The sequence below is a fragment of the Meriones unguiculatus genome, chromosome 10, assembly GCF_030254825.1.
Source record: "Meriones unguiculatus strain TT.TT164.6M chromosome 10, Bangor_MerUng_6.1, whole genome shotgun sequence".
Classification (NCBI taxonomy): Eukaryota; Metazoa; Chordata; class Mammalia; order Rodentia; family Muridae; genus Meriones; species Meriones unguiculatus.
Genome location: NC_083358.1, coordinates 51,708,482 through 51,722,952, shown reverse-complemented (window position 1 = coordinate 51,722,952; position 14,471 = coordinate 51,708,482). Strand labels below are relative to the sequence as shown.

The 14,471-nt window shown below is 44.8% G+C and overlaps 1 protein-coding gene across 6 annotated transcripts in view; it reads left to right on the top strand.

Moving 5' to 3' along the window:
• The window catches only part of Erich3 (glutamate rich 3), a 105,141-nt gene that overhangs the window by 23,313 nt on the left and 67,357 nt on the right, over positions 1 to 14,471 (top strand). For 5 of the 6 annotated variants that reach the window (XM_060392446.1, XM_060392450.1, XM_060392448.1 and 2 more), the window contains exons 2-3: positions 8,588 to 8,681; positions 11,282 to 11,407. In XM_060392446.1, coding sequence (XP_060248429.1) covers positions 8,588 to 8,681; positions 11,282 to 11,407 — 220 coding nt within the window. Of the gene's footprint in view, positions 1 to 6,294; positions 6,314 to 8,587; positions 8,682 to 11,281; positions 11,408 to 14,471 lie in introns of those variants that run through there. The other variant, XM_060392449.1, reaches the window with a different exon arrangement.

The window sequence follows — 14,471 nt, the reverse complement described above, 5'->3', positions numbered from 1 at the left end:
TCTTTAAGTCACCCCAACTTACCTGAGCGTGGCGCACTCGGTTCCCACCGCTTTGGCGGTGGGGTGTGTGGGGCCAAGCTGCAGTTTGTAATTTACAATAAAAAGAACCTTCTGTATTTACAGCGGAGTTTGCTTATTCCTGGTCTTTTGGGGTTCGTGAACTGGGCAGAACTGTGTACACCTTTAATTCCAGCACTTGGGAGGCAGAGGCAGGTGGATCTCTGTGAGTTTGGGCCAGCCTGGGCTACAGAGAGAGTTCCAGGGCAGCCAAAGGTGCACAGAGAAATCCTGTCTTAAAAAACAAACAAACAAAAACAGTCTTGCTTTGTGCCTTAAAATACATTCTACTCCATAGAATGTACCATGAATTGCTGAGAAGAATGAATATTCTGCAGTGCTGAGAGGAGCACTCCATACACTTGATCTATAATGTCACGAGACAGTTTGGTGCGGTTTTTTTGTTTGTTTGTTTGCTTTTGTTTTTGGTCTGGATGACCTATTTACAGGTAATAGTGGGCTATTGAAATCAACCCTGTTATTGTGTTGGGGCCAATCTGTGCCTTTATATCCCATGGTGTTTACAAATTTTGAATGTCAATGTTTAGTACAAGTAGGTTTAGAACTGTGATGTCCTCTAGATGGATTGGCCCCTTTATCAATATGAGGCGAACTTCTTTATCTCATCTGATTGATTTCAGCTTGAACTTCTTCTTCCTCTATGGCCATGATTCATAGATTTGATTTTTTTAAATGAGTTTTACACTTCTTACATGTTTATTCATATTTTATTACTCCTTTTTCTTTGTTATTTTCTTGTTTTTTTTTTTTTAAATCATCTACTTTGTCTTTAAGTCCTGATATTCTTTCTTCCATTTGATCCATTCTATTGGTATTTGGAAAGGCTTAATTACCTCCCTTCCCTGTCTCTGATTACTGAATGCTTCATTTACAAATTTTCAATTTGATTTTTCCAGATTTTCTACTTGTTTTTACTAAATTCCTTTCTCATATCCTGTGTTGGTATTCTTTTTCAGGTGTTTGTACTCTGAGTCCATTATTTCCTGTGCTTACTTTTATGTTGTTGAGCATTCTTTAATAATTCTTTTGAATTCTTTACCTGGAACATCACCAAACTTACTCTCATTGGAGCCTCTTTCTGTGAATTGGTAGGTTTTGAAGAAGTTATGTTCTCTTGATTCTTGTTTTTCTTGTATTTCTCAAATGTTTCTTGTATTTCTGCAACGAGATTTGTACATCCGGTATCAGGTCAATGATTGGAATTTTAAAATTTACTTGTGTTCTCTCAGGAGAAGTTCTTGAGTGTGTAAGCAGTACTAAGTTCTAGTAGTGTCAAGATTTCCTTCTTCTGCTGGGCTGGGGCATCAATGCAGCTTATTCCTAGCCCGCGGGCTCACTCTCCACCAGACTCCTGGAGTGCAGACACCATCGTTGATGGATGAGACCTCTGCTGACGTACATGATAACCAATTACAAACAGTGCTTTTTGGGGAGTGAAGGACCAAGGGCAGTACCCTGAGCTGCCTGGCACCACGGGATGGAAAGAGAAATTCAGAGCATCCGGAGAACAGCAGAAGATGGAAGAATAAATGTGAGGGGAGCAATAAACATGAAGGGAGGACACGAGACAGGTCTGGCTAAAGGTAGACTGAGAAGAAGAGGAAAAGAAATGCAACCAGGAAAACTAAAGGAAGTCCCAGGGGCCTGAGGCAGGGAGAGCCCCTGAGTCCAGACCAGCCTATGTTCTTTGGAAAGGTAACAGAACAGATGAACAAAAGAACTGGACAGGTGGCCAGAGGTATCCTGTCCCTCATGTAGGCATGAGTTCTTGGCCTGCCTCAGTGTGTTCCACTGCACACCATGGCTGAGACCTGGTTTCTATCTCGTAAAAAACTGCTTGGTTCTGACTCAAAGTTTTCTGCTCTAGATAGAATATCTAGGCCAGGTCAACAAATAGTGGGAATTGTCTCTCTGAAGGTGCTGTCTTCTGCGAGAATGCTCACTGAACCACATATGCTACTGTGCTATCACTTACGTATAATCTCTTCTTGGCATCCAGTGCTTCTGCTCTTTGACACTTGGAATAAGAAAAATGTCCTCAGCAAACAAAACCTGACCCTTAAAGGTACTCTTGATTCTCAGAGTAACTTCACATTGCTTCTTTACACAGTGGGGAAGATGCAGGCGGACAGAAGCTGTTGATCAGAGGGCTCGAGGTTTATCTTGGGGGCATCATGTGATGAGCAGAGCCCTCAGCTGTGGAAGAGGAAGCAAGAAACCAGGATGACGCTGGCATCTTCAAGAAGATTAAGTTATCCTTTGCTGATCTTGACAGAGTAAGAGGGCTAGCACAGGGCTTCTGGAAGGTGAAAAAGGAAAAAAGGAAAATGATTCTCAGAGTCTGCGGAAGAAACACAGCTGTGCCAACATACTGATTTTAGTCCCGTGAGATCCATTTTTGCACTTTCATCTCCAGGAAGCATGATACAATGAATTTGCGCCCTGTAAGCCACTAGCCTTTGGAATGTTGCTACGGCACTGATAGGAAAGGAATGCTAATAGCATCAATTCCGATGGGTTCATGACCGCATTTGATTAAAAGAAAACTGCACTGGTCATGCCAAAACCTCCTCCTCTCTGAGAGGCTTTCTCCTGGAGCTCTAGCTCTTCTTGAATTTGTAACTTTGTGGATTTAGCCTCTTCACTTCTGGGATTACAGACGTATACCACTGCGCCTCAGAGGAAAAATACTTTTTATATTCTTTCTGAACAAGTCTTTGAGAATAGACTGAAGAAACATATATTTAAGATATTGACTAATTTAAAGCTTTTAACGCATTTTTTTTTAGTGCAAAAGACATGGCTGATTATAAATAAAAGTTATATATTTGTTAATTTAATTTATACAAATTTTCATGTGGGGCTAGGAATATGGTTCCATCCTTAAAGCATGGATGCAGGTTCATGTAAAAAGCCAGGTTTGGTGGTGTGCATGGTGCTGGGCAGGCAGAGACAGGAGGCGCCCAAGGGCTTGCTGACCAGTTAGTGTTGCCACAGCAATGAGCTGCAGGGTCATGACACACCTGCCTCAAATAGCAAGGCGGAGAGTCATATAGAAACCAGACATGGATCTCTTTTCTCTGCTCATGTGCGTGAGCGCACGTGCACACACAAACATGTGAGCTCATGTGAACATGAACACACATATAACACACACACAATGATTTTCCTATCTTAGCACTTGGTGGAACCACAGTTACATGTGAATATCTCACTCTCAACCTTTTTTTTCTGCATTATGCTTAGCAGCCTCCAGTCCCCACTTTAGCAAGACCTGGTGAGGGATGTTCATACTTACTTGATAAATATTATCAGGGAACAAGGCTCCTGAGGTTTATGTGGCCAGTGACTTATCCTAATGCTTGTTTCTTCAAGGACGACTGTACTTTTCGTCACGGACTGAATTTGATTACATGATTACAATCCTCAATGTAAATGATGGTATTTAAAAATGGGCTTCGGGGAAGTAATTAAGTCACAGATAACTGCTGCCTTTCTACAGCCCGAGAGAGCCTGCCTTTGTTAGTCCACCTCTGTTTGAGGGCATGCCGAGCAAACAGTCCCTCAGTGTAACCTCCACCACACAGTGGCCAACCTCAGGGTTCCAGCCTCCCAGGCTCTGAGAAATGAGAAGTACATGTCTGTCTGTCCTTCAAGCCTCCTAGGTTGTGGTGTTCTGCAGTAACAATGCAAGTGCATTAGAAAACAGTGCAGTAGTCATACATGCCGGCAGGTGTGGAGGAGGTGGCATAGCAGGCAGAGTTGTGGGCATTTCGTGGTGCGTGCTAGGTGTGTGCACGCCTTACCATTCTTAGTGTTGCGACAGAACAGTCGCTGACAGCCTGTGAGGAAGGCAAGGGCGATTAGGGGTTACAGTTTGAGAGTGCAGTCCATTGTGGCAGGTCACACGGAATCCACAGTCAGGAAGAAGGCGAATGTTGGGGCTCAGCTTGCTGCATGCTTTGTGTACAGCCCATGACCCCTTCCGGTGGAACAGCACCACGAAGACGTAAGACAGGCTTCCCCACTTTAATTAATATAACCTAGAAGCTTTCTTACAGACAAACCCAGAGGTTGTTTCCATGGCGATCCTAGATCCCACCAGGCTGACTTCGAGATGAACACGCAGTAAGGAAAAGACAAGGGCGTGCAACAGTTGCTGGGGCGGCACTGGCAGTGAACCTGTGTGCTTAGATAAGGAGTGCTCCGACATTACAAAGGGGTAAAGCCATTCTAACGCAGCCTCACGTGGAAACGAGGAAACACTACCTGAAACTGGAAGTCAAACACTTGCTGTTAGTGGGCAGCATGCTTGAGGGTCATGTGTTTCCATGTGACAGTCTGAGGAAGTAGAAGGAAGGAGGCAGAGGCAGCTGGGTTGCCTGGCACAGGGACAGGGTTCTGGTGGGTGGAGGTAGGCCAAGCTGCAGCAGGCATCTTAGAAGCTATCCCAAAGGGAAAGCCCAGGCCCCTCCCAAAGGGAGACAGTGCAGGGGCGGGGCTAAAGACAGCTACAGCCTGAGTGAGCTCATCAGTGTGGGGGGCAGGGCTAACCACTGCTGTAGCCTGGAGTAGTGAGTCCAGGGAGGAGGCACTGCCTTTAAAGGAGTTCCCACGACTGACCCTCACTGGTAGTCTTCTTGTTTGGGAGGTTCCCATTTCAGAATTTAGAAGGGCTTCTTTTTCTTCTTTACTTGTTGGTCATCTCTCAGAATCCTAAATGCAGTTTTAATAATTAATTAATTAGTTATTAATTAATGTGTATGAGCATGCAGGTAGGTACAAGCCACGACACACATGTGGAGGTCAGAGGACAACTCTTAGGTGTTATTTCTCTCCTGTCACTTCCTGAGACCTTGGCTGGAAGCCTGCGTGCGAGCACTTGTATCCACTGACCCACCAAGGACACCTGAGCATGCTCTTAAGTGAGTTAGACTATGGCAGAAGTAGAGAGCCAACCTGAGTTCACACACGTGTGTGAGGTGTGCCTGTGCACACCTCTGGCTGGCTTGGGGCTCCTGAGTACAGTGTGTGTGGCATCTCTGCACCCACCCTTGCAGAACGATCTAAAAACATCAGGAATCTCAATAATGTTGGTGACTAATGGCAATTATTGTGCCTCTCTTTTGCTTGAGACTCTGTTTGGGCAGACCTGCTGTTTGGGGCCAGATGGAGGTAGGTTAGGAGCTGGGTAACTTTCTGTAGATCCCTGTTTATATATCCTGCCTGCTGGGTGGTGAGAATTCCAGGATGTGCGCTGAAAAGCTGCAGCTGGAAAGGCAGGGCTGTAGAGGAAGCAAGGGTGTGCGTGGGCGGGGAGGGAACCAGCACAAACACAAGCATGCCGACACAGGCACTGTCCCAGCCCTGAACCTGAAGAGCGGACCTTCCCCACCAGACAGCAAGGGTTTCCAGTGTATGTATGTGCATGTGTGTATATGTATATACCAACAATGGACAATGGTTGGACAATGGTTGGTGGGCTTTGGGTGAATGGCTTGGCCTTACACTGAGATGATTCAAATTCAGTCAGTAATGGACAGTGAGCTAGAGCCATCACAGGTCAGCAACAGCGTTGACAGTGAAGGTCAGTTTTGACAACGGATGCTTGCACAGGGGAGGAAGTACTGTGGCCAGCACACCCAGTTCAGGTAGCCTTATCTGACCGCACACAGAAAATGAAATTGGAAAATTTACAGTGAATACAGACAATACAGAGCCCTGCTAACCCACGCCTGTAGCCTGGTCAGTTAAGCTCTTATACCTGGGCTGATGTTGAGACCTGGTGCTGTCATCTACACACTCCATGCTCCAAAACTGTGAAATTGACTTACACATTCAAGCCTGTGTGTGTGTGTGTGTGCGCACACACACACACACACACACACACACGATTTTGCTTTGGGCCACATGTAGCTCAAGAGAAGCAAAGGCTCATTAGAAACAAAGATAGACTGAGCCCATGCCAAACACACATAAAGAGTAGAGCAAAAGAAATAATAATAATTAAAAAAAGCACAGGCTTGAGTGTACACACTGGGCTTATTTCCCTAGAAAAAAAGACTTGTGATCAGATCGAGGTGGCCACTTGAAGTGTCTATTGAAAAGTGGCCGTTGGACTAGATGGGAACATCGTTTACTTGACAAAGCTCGTCAGCCAATTTGCTCATCTACAGTTCCAGCCTAAGTACAAACCCATCCCGTCGCTGTCTGCAGAAGCAGTCACTAATGCTGGGTGAGTATGGCGAGTGTGATATGTCTTCCAGGTTCTCACAACTGGTTGGGCAACATGTGCTAACAGTTGTGGAAGGAGTTATTTTACAAATAAAATCCCAACCAGGTTTCCACATTTTCCCCTAAAGAGCAATAGAGAGAAAATCCGTGAGTATAAAGTTTTCCAGCTTGCTCTTCTGTGGCCCCGGTGGGACTGAGGGTGGACACCCTGCACACACAGTCCTGCAGCCTCAGGGGGACTGGGGTGGCCTGTCCTGCACACACACTCCTCTGGAAGAAGCTGACAGAACAGAGGAAGATTATAATTGGGTGGTGCCAAAGGTGCCTGGGCATTGCTCTTAGGACGTAAACATTTAGAACGTTATGAGGCCTGAATTAGAAGAAGGCTCATCTCGTTCATCAACAGTGAGGCTGAGGCCCTTGTCTTCCCAACTTTTTAACTCCACTTTATCTAACCAGGGTTTCAAAACTCTTAGCTATTCAAAAAGCATTGGTTTTTATTTTTTTTAAACTTGGACCTACAAGATAGACAAAAGACTGCATGTGATATTCCTGTGATGATTTATCTTGAGAGTCTGTGAACCATGCAATCATGATTGTTAGGACTAAGAGGCACCTGCTCACCTTTGGAAACGAGGCACTGAAGAGGGATTCTGAGATTCAGAAAGGGTACGGGATATAAGGCTGACCTTTCAGAGACAGGAAACCTTTGATGAACTGTAGGACACCAAGACAGTTCATTTAAAAGACGGCTTCAAAGCGTCATCCAAGGCAGGTGTGTGTGGCTCGCTGAGGCTCTTGGGCTGTCTTTTCACACAAACCCAGGGAAATAATGGTTTCTCCAGTTGTTCATGCCTGCGCTGTTCATGCGGCACCCCGGAGCCTTCCAGACTCTGCTATAGCTTTTCAGTCTCTTTTGTGGACAAAATTAAACTTTCCTGACCATCTGACAGCACAGAACTTTTCTGAGAAGGGCTTGGTAAGAAGAGAGACAGGAAAAGGTCACCAATTTAATCCCCACATAATTAAGGTCTTGCAAACAGCTAAATAAAATTGTAGCTAACATTCTCTCCAGTCTATGAAATGAGTCTCTACTCTACTGCTAGAAAGAGCTGTTCATCAAGTGCAAATCTTTGCTGCATTATATGATGACGGCATTATTTAAGTACAGGGCTGCGGTGAGGCTTGAACATATGTGCACATTTTCTAAGGTGCATGATAAAATTAGGTTAAAAGAGCAAAAGATATTTCAGTTTCCAACGCTGAGTCAGAGACTGAACTTAAGCATGTATTAAAGTAATTCAGCTTAAGTCGAGGGCGTTTTATTATTTAGGTCAGGCTGGCCTCTTATTTCAGTCCTCCTGCTTCTGTGTCTCTGTGGAATATTGGGATTTTAGATGTGTGACACCACATCTGACATCTCTTAATACTTAAAACATCCTAAACATCTAAGCTATTCCAAATATTAATTCTTGGTACTAGATATTGGATTAATAAAATTGTCTAGATAAATATGGGTAAGTCAATAAAAGTCAAAAACATTAAGGAATAAGTTAAAACTTTGTCAATAGGAAAAATCCTGCAGAAAATAATGTCTTTATTTCTTCAAGCACCTTACAGTTTAAGATCATAACAGACACAATCAGGAGGGTGTTGAGTCTCACAGGATGGGCTTGGTCTTCAGAGCTGGTGGGCGAGGAGGAAAGTGAGGAATTCTGTATTGTGGAATGAGCTGTGTAACATGGGCTTTCCTGCTGTGGGCTGAGGGTCTCACCAGGCATGCTTTCTGAGAATGCACTTGTGTGTCAGCAGTTCCCAGCTGCCTGACCAATGGAGGATGGTCCTTCAAGGTGTGTCCTGCAGACATGAGAGAAGCATGGGCTGTGAGGCCTGAGTTTGGGGTCAGGGCATGTGGAAGAAGCCATTATTCCCTTGTCATGCCCTGCTATAAGTTCTCTGTGAAGTGGCTTTGTCTGCTAAGATTGGATGCATATTTCTGTCTTTGGACCTTTCACCCACATTTAATTGTTCATTTCTGGTTTTCCCTTTTGTCTAACCAAAACCAAGACAGTTCCCGCTTCTTACCATGAGATCTGGACAGATAGTCTCTCAGCTGGCTGTTAAACCTGTCTTCAAATGCATCTCCGGCTCTCAGCCGTTAAATCTGCCTACAGATGCGTTGCTGGCAAGAGCTCGCTTAGGCTGTGTTGCCAAGAATAGCCTGGTTATAAAGCAACTCTCATAAAACCTTAATGGTTTCTCTTTTCTGTTTCAGATTACTTGCAACATATAATAGCCTCACGGATAAACACCTGGCTGGGTATTTTAACAATACCAGGATCAGGCGGCACCTCCTAAGATCCGGGCTGGTAAGCAGTCTTTGAGTTCTGCCCACCTTCTTGTTCACCTGAGTTCAAAAATTTCCAACCATTTTTTCAGATTTCCTTTGAGTCTGTGACATCTTTTTCTCTCTACTAATTTAGAAAAATTACTTCCCTTTCACTTCTGATTTATTTATTTACGGCTTTTTCTGAACAAGAGGAGCGTGGTTACAATGGCTACTAAGGAAACATAAATTATTAAAGGAAAGTCCCTGTGAGGTTTCAACAGCATCATTGATTTGCTTACTTATTCATTTATTCAGTACACATTCTACGAACCAGACACTGTTAAAGAGTGAGGGCAGAGAAGGGTTTATTGTTTCAGGAAAAAAAGTATTGTTTTTAATATTCATAGAATATAGTATGGCAAACAGCAACAGTTTGCTTTCTTGTTTGTGTGTGTGTGGGGGGGGTGTTTAAATTTTCATTTCCCCGTGATGGTTAATTGATACCTTAGTGCCTTCCATCAGCTTTAGCACACAATTTCTGCTCCTTGAAATGTGTGTAAGGTGGAAACTCTATCTAAAAACCCTCTGGTTTTCCACTGAAACAGAAGGGGTGTGGGCTACACAGTGTCAGCTGTTGTTTTCTTTTTCCCCCTCTCATTTATTTATTTTATTCACTTTACATCCTCATAGCCCCTTCCCTCTTCCCCTCCCAGTCCCATCCTAAAGGGGAGGAGGAGGGAGAGGCTGTTTGCTTTCTTAAAGTACAGCATTGTCAGGAGGTTGAAAGAATTGTACTTGTACTTCTAGTTGCTGTTTGTGTGGTTGGCATTAGCTGGGTGGGGTAGGGTCCACTGAAACCCTCTCTCCCAGGAACAAGGCTGCCATTCACAGCACTCAGCCCCACTTCCTCAACTGTGAAATGAAGGCAATGTTTACCCTCCACTCCCCACCTAAGGGTGGCTGTTACTGTTGGGGACCTTCGGTAAGTCACCCTGGAGCACTGTGTGACTGTGAACACTCTGAGCTAATGCTAGTTGACAGGCCCTTGTGTTTATTTAGCACCCCTCCTAAGCACTTGACCACTTGTTACAAGTATGACTACTTGGATAGGGAAGGCGTGGCTCTGTCTCTAGATTAATGGGTCCAATAACCACCTGCCAGCCTGCAGTGTCCACATCACTTGGAAACTCCTTCAGAAATGCATGAATGAGTGAAGCTCCAGCTCCTGACCTATGACACTTGTTTCTCAACTCCTCTGGGTGACTTATGCTCATTTCACTCAAGTGTAAGCACAGTGGCTCTCCAAGAGCTTCCTGCCTGATTGGGGAGAGCAGATGTAACTTAGAGAAGAGATAACAATGGCACAAGCCAAATGCTTGGGAATGCTTGGGATTGGGAATGGCAGTCTGGATGGCCTGACTTTAGGTACTTTCCCATGACATGAAATCCTATGGGCAGCACATTCTAGACACTGTAAGTGGGTCATCAGAACTAATATGTTGCAACTTCAATAGAAAAATTACAACTAAAAAAATGAGAAGGAAATTAAGAATCTGCATGTGGGGACTGGAAAGATGGCTTCATGTTCTCCTTGTAGCTGAGTTCCATTCCCAGAACTCAAGACTGAGCAGCTCAAAACTTTCTGCAACTCCAGCTCCAGGGCACTCAACACTTGTAGCTTCTACAGGTATCTGCACTCACATGCAAATAGGTATGTGCATGAACACACACACACACACAGAGAGAGAGAGAGAGAGAGAGAGAGAATAAAACACATCTTTTTATGAAAAGGGAATGCAAGTATGGCTTGTGTTTAAACTTAAGAGGAACATGGTGATGGGAAAGTGGAAAGGAAACAAACATGAGAAGGATAGCAGCTTCCTTTACAGGAGAGATCAGAGGACAACAGCAAAAAGACCCAAGAGAAAGAGTCAAATGAAGCAAAGAGCGAGAGGCAAAATCACCACTCCTGGGACACCTTGGACCCCACTGTGACCAATATCGAAAACTGTCTATCTGCATTCCCTTGTAATCCGTAAAATTCTAAATCATAGCAAATTAAATTACATTCTTTGCTGGAAAGAGGAGGAAGAGAAAGCAGGGAGCAAACAATGTAATGAAACCAATTATTTCTCCAGACAAGTCAAAGGCTTCCTCAGTTGTTTGCCGCCTAACCCCTGCCTCTGTTTCCTGTGCTCCTGCTGTCCTGCCAGCACCGCTCCTGGGCACTCTTTCAAGGTAGCGCCTCCCCTTCCCAGGGTGCTTTCAGGAGAATGAAAGGAACACCTGGGTTCCATCACTGGGAAATTGGTACTCTAATGAAAGCCTTGTTTTAAACATCAAGTGTGCCACCTGTGTGTGTTTTCACACTGACAGGTACTTGGTGAGACTTCCTTTTTCCTTTTCGCCTGATGAAATATTCATTAAAAGCGGAAGTTCATTAGGGACAATGGTATTCTCTTTTAGGCTCTGAAAAGGCCACTTTTTTTCTCTTTGTTCTCTCTCCCTCTCCCTGTCACCCCTCTCTACCTCTCCCCTCTTTCTCTTTCCCTGTTTTGGTACCTAAGAGCACATTTTTCTACTTTGTGTTTCCTTGTACATTTTATTTATCCATTCACAATTTTCATTTATTCACTACAGATCACAAGGAGTGGAAGGATACTTTCTGAAAAGGAGTATAGAGTTAACATCATGAAGCAGGACCAACAGAAGTACATCCGGGAGTGCTTAGCACGGGCCATTTTCCACAAAGTCCTTGATATGGAGGTGCGCACAGTTCTGACTCTCTTTGTGGGTGATGGCTGGGGAGTTCTTGCTCAACCTCATGAAGAAGGAAGTGAGCCAAAGGGGACCCGGAAATACTGTGTCTTCCTAAGTAGTCAGGAGCACAGAGACTCAAGTTTTTCCTCCTTTTTAGCTCAGAAGAAATATGGACATGATTATAAAGTTTGTGATATTTAATTTTCTAAATGTAGATTCTTTTTGTCCACAATGGCTACCCAGCTCTCACCATCTGTACCTTAATTTCCATTCGCTAAAAAAAAGTGACATCTGCTTAAATATCAGTAATTCCACTGCCATGAATTATCTCAGATTTGTTATTCTTTTAAGGCTCGGTAGCTCCGCCATATGTTAAGTTTCACGGAACAGGCATTGAAACATCTGCTGTCCCTCCTACTTCAGGACACACTGGCCAGCACGGATTTACAGCCTGCGCACCCACACGTTTTGTGGAGCCTGACATTGCACTTTTAGTGGGACATGTGGCTAACCTGATAAAGTATTGAAGCCTTGCTGCACACCACTGTAGCTTCGATCCTCAAACAGTACTTAGTCCTTTGAAAAAGGATGCCACTCCCTGGCTCGACCTCACGGCAACCAAGAGAAGCCGCTTGCAGCGCTCTTGACCTGTGTGTGTGTGGTAGCATTTATGAACAAATACAGAGCTATTGGCAAGCCAGCAGTAAGTCTAGTGCCAGGGAAAAATATGGGTTGTGATGCTGAATGTGTCCTTCCATCAGTCATGCAGAATGTTCATTTAAGATGCATACTGGCCAGACACGGTGACACAGGCACGGTGATCGTGATCCCAGCACTCTAGAGGCAGAGGCGGGCAAGTCTCAGGGGGTTCAAGGCCAGCCTGGTCTACAAAGGGAGTCTCGGACAGCCAAGGCTACACAGAGAAACCTTGCCTGGGGCAGGGGGGGGGAGTGGTGAGAAAGAAAGATGCATTCTGCACATAGGCAGTTTCTGCTAATGTAGGGATTCATTTATTTACTTCAGATCGTGCCCATGTGTTACACAGATTAGTGCTGACTATCCCAGATTTGCTCTTTACAGAAGTGCCGGTGGGAATGATACAATTCTGCTAAAAAATAAATAGTATGATATTAAATTAACCCCCACCTAGTTTCTAACTTTAGAAGTACTGAGTTCAGTGTTAGCCCAGATCCTTAGCATGAGGGGTCATGATACATCAGAATTGTTACAGATATTGTCAGCTAAGTCAGGGTACTAAACACATAGAATTATGTTTAAAAGAATGTATAATAATTATGGACCTTGATCTTCTCTAATCTGAAAATCTGAAACACAGGGCTGGCAAAATGGTTCAAAGGGTAAGAACATTTGCTAGACAAGCGAAGGACCTGAGTTCAAATCCTCACCACCTACATAAAAGCCAGGTGAAGTCACAAACATGCCTGTCACCCCCTCCCAGAGTTGGGAAGATTGTTGTGACTTGCTGGCCAGCCTAGCTCCGGGGTCAGTGAGAGACCTTGTCCTGAGGAAACAGCACGGGCCAGGACACCCAGTGTATTTCTCTGGTCTCTGCATGCACACCCAAACTCTACATATTCTGCACACACAATCACATGAGCAGTTTGGAAAAAAAAATGGGATGCTCCAAACATGAAGGCATTGTAAGCTTGGTGCTTGCGTTTGACAGGTTGAACTTTCAGAGGACCCTGCAAGTACAGGTTAGGAGTGTTTAATCAGTAAAGTCTGTAGACAACTACAGACCTGAAAAACAGTGAAATCAGAAACCACTCAGATCCTAACCATGTTTCAGATGACACACCTGACCTGTTTATACGCAAGGATTGCCTCCAAGTTGGAGTCCTATGTAACTGATAATGCTACAGTCTTTCCTGACATTGTAGGTGTTTCTGCATTCACTCCTGTAACCAACAGTAACTGACTCACTATGGCCAAGATGGGGCCCTGTGCTGTGGCTATAAGATGCTGTTTTTTGAAATTCCGTGCAGCAACTGCATGGAAGAAGGAAGGGAGAGAATGGATCTGCAGAGGCAGAGGTGCCCTGGGGCCTTCAGAGCAAAGGGCTCTGAGGTTTAGCTTCTCAGAGACACACCATGAAGAGTAAGCCAGAAGCCCAGGAGAGGAATTCAGAGAAGGAAGACAGCCATTTGCAGGGTAACATGTACAGAAAACAAGCCCCAAACTGCACAGGGATCTGTTTGGCAGGAGGAAGTGATGCTATCTGATAAGTTGGAGCTTTGTTTCTGGAAAGTCTTGAATTCCCAAGGCAGGTTGCGGTTGTAGGTGATGAGGTGATGAGACGTTTTTACAGCAGGGGAGTGAAATAAATGAGCAGAGCCGTTTGAGATGTTGTTAGTGGAGATATGAAGGATGGATTAATGGGCTGGAAAAGATTGGAGGTGGGAGGTCAATTAGGAATCTGTTGCCAAAGGGTGCAGCTAACAGCACCAGAGAGAGGGTTGGAGAGGCAGCTGTCAATAGAGACAACAGAGATGGAGAAAGCTGTAGAAAGCCGCTGCCTCAGAAGCAGGGGAGATGGAGAGAGCTTTGGGGACTGAATGAGGAGGGGGACAAGGAGGAGAGGAGCAGGAATGTGGAAGTAGAAACTTATGTGGTAAGAATCAGGCCAGCTGGAACACTGTCCTGAAGGCCAGGGTTCCGCAGCTTACAAACTGCAGAACGACCCCAGCAGGGACTGGACCAGGCAGCAAAGGCCCTGGAGGACTTGGGAGGGAGATTCAGCTGTGGTGGAAGGGAGCCCAGGGGCTGACTGCAGAGGATTGAGGGCACATGGAAGTTGGGAAGAGAGTGATAGTAAGTGTAAGGAAGTTTGTTGCTGGGTGGGTGACAGAGCAGGAGGGAGAGAGATGAGAAGTTCAGGAGCTGATTGATGCCATCCAGGGAGGGAGGGAGGGATTGAAGCAGCAGGGACCAAGACTAGAGAAAAGGTTTTCCTCAAGGAAACAATGAAACAATAACAAAAACCACTGACAGATTTCAAGTCTAATTAGAAGAAGATAATTTTTATATGAGGTATACTTTTAAATCACCA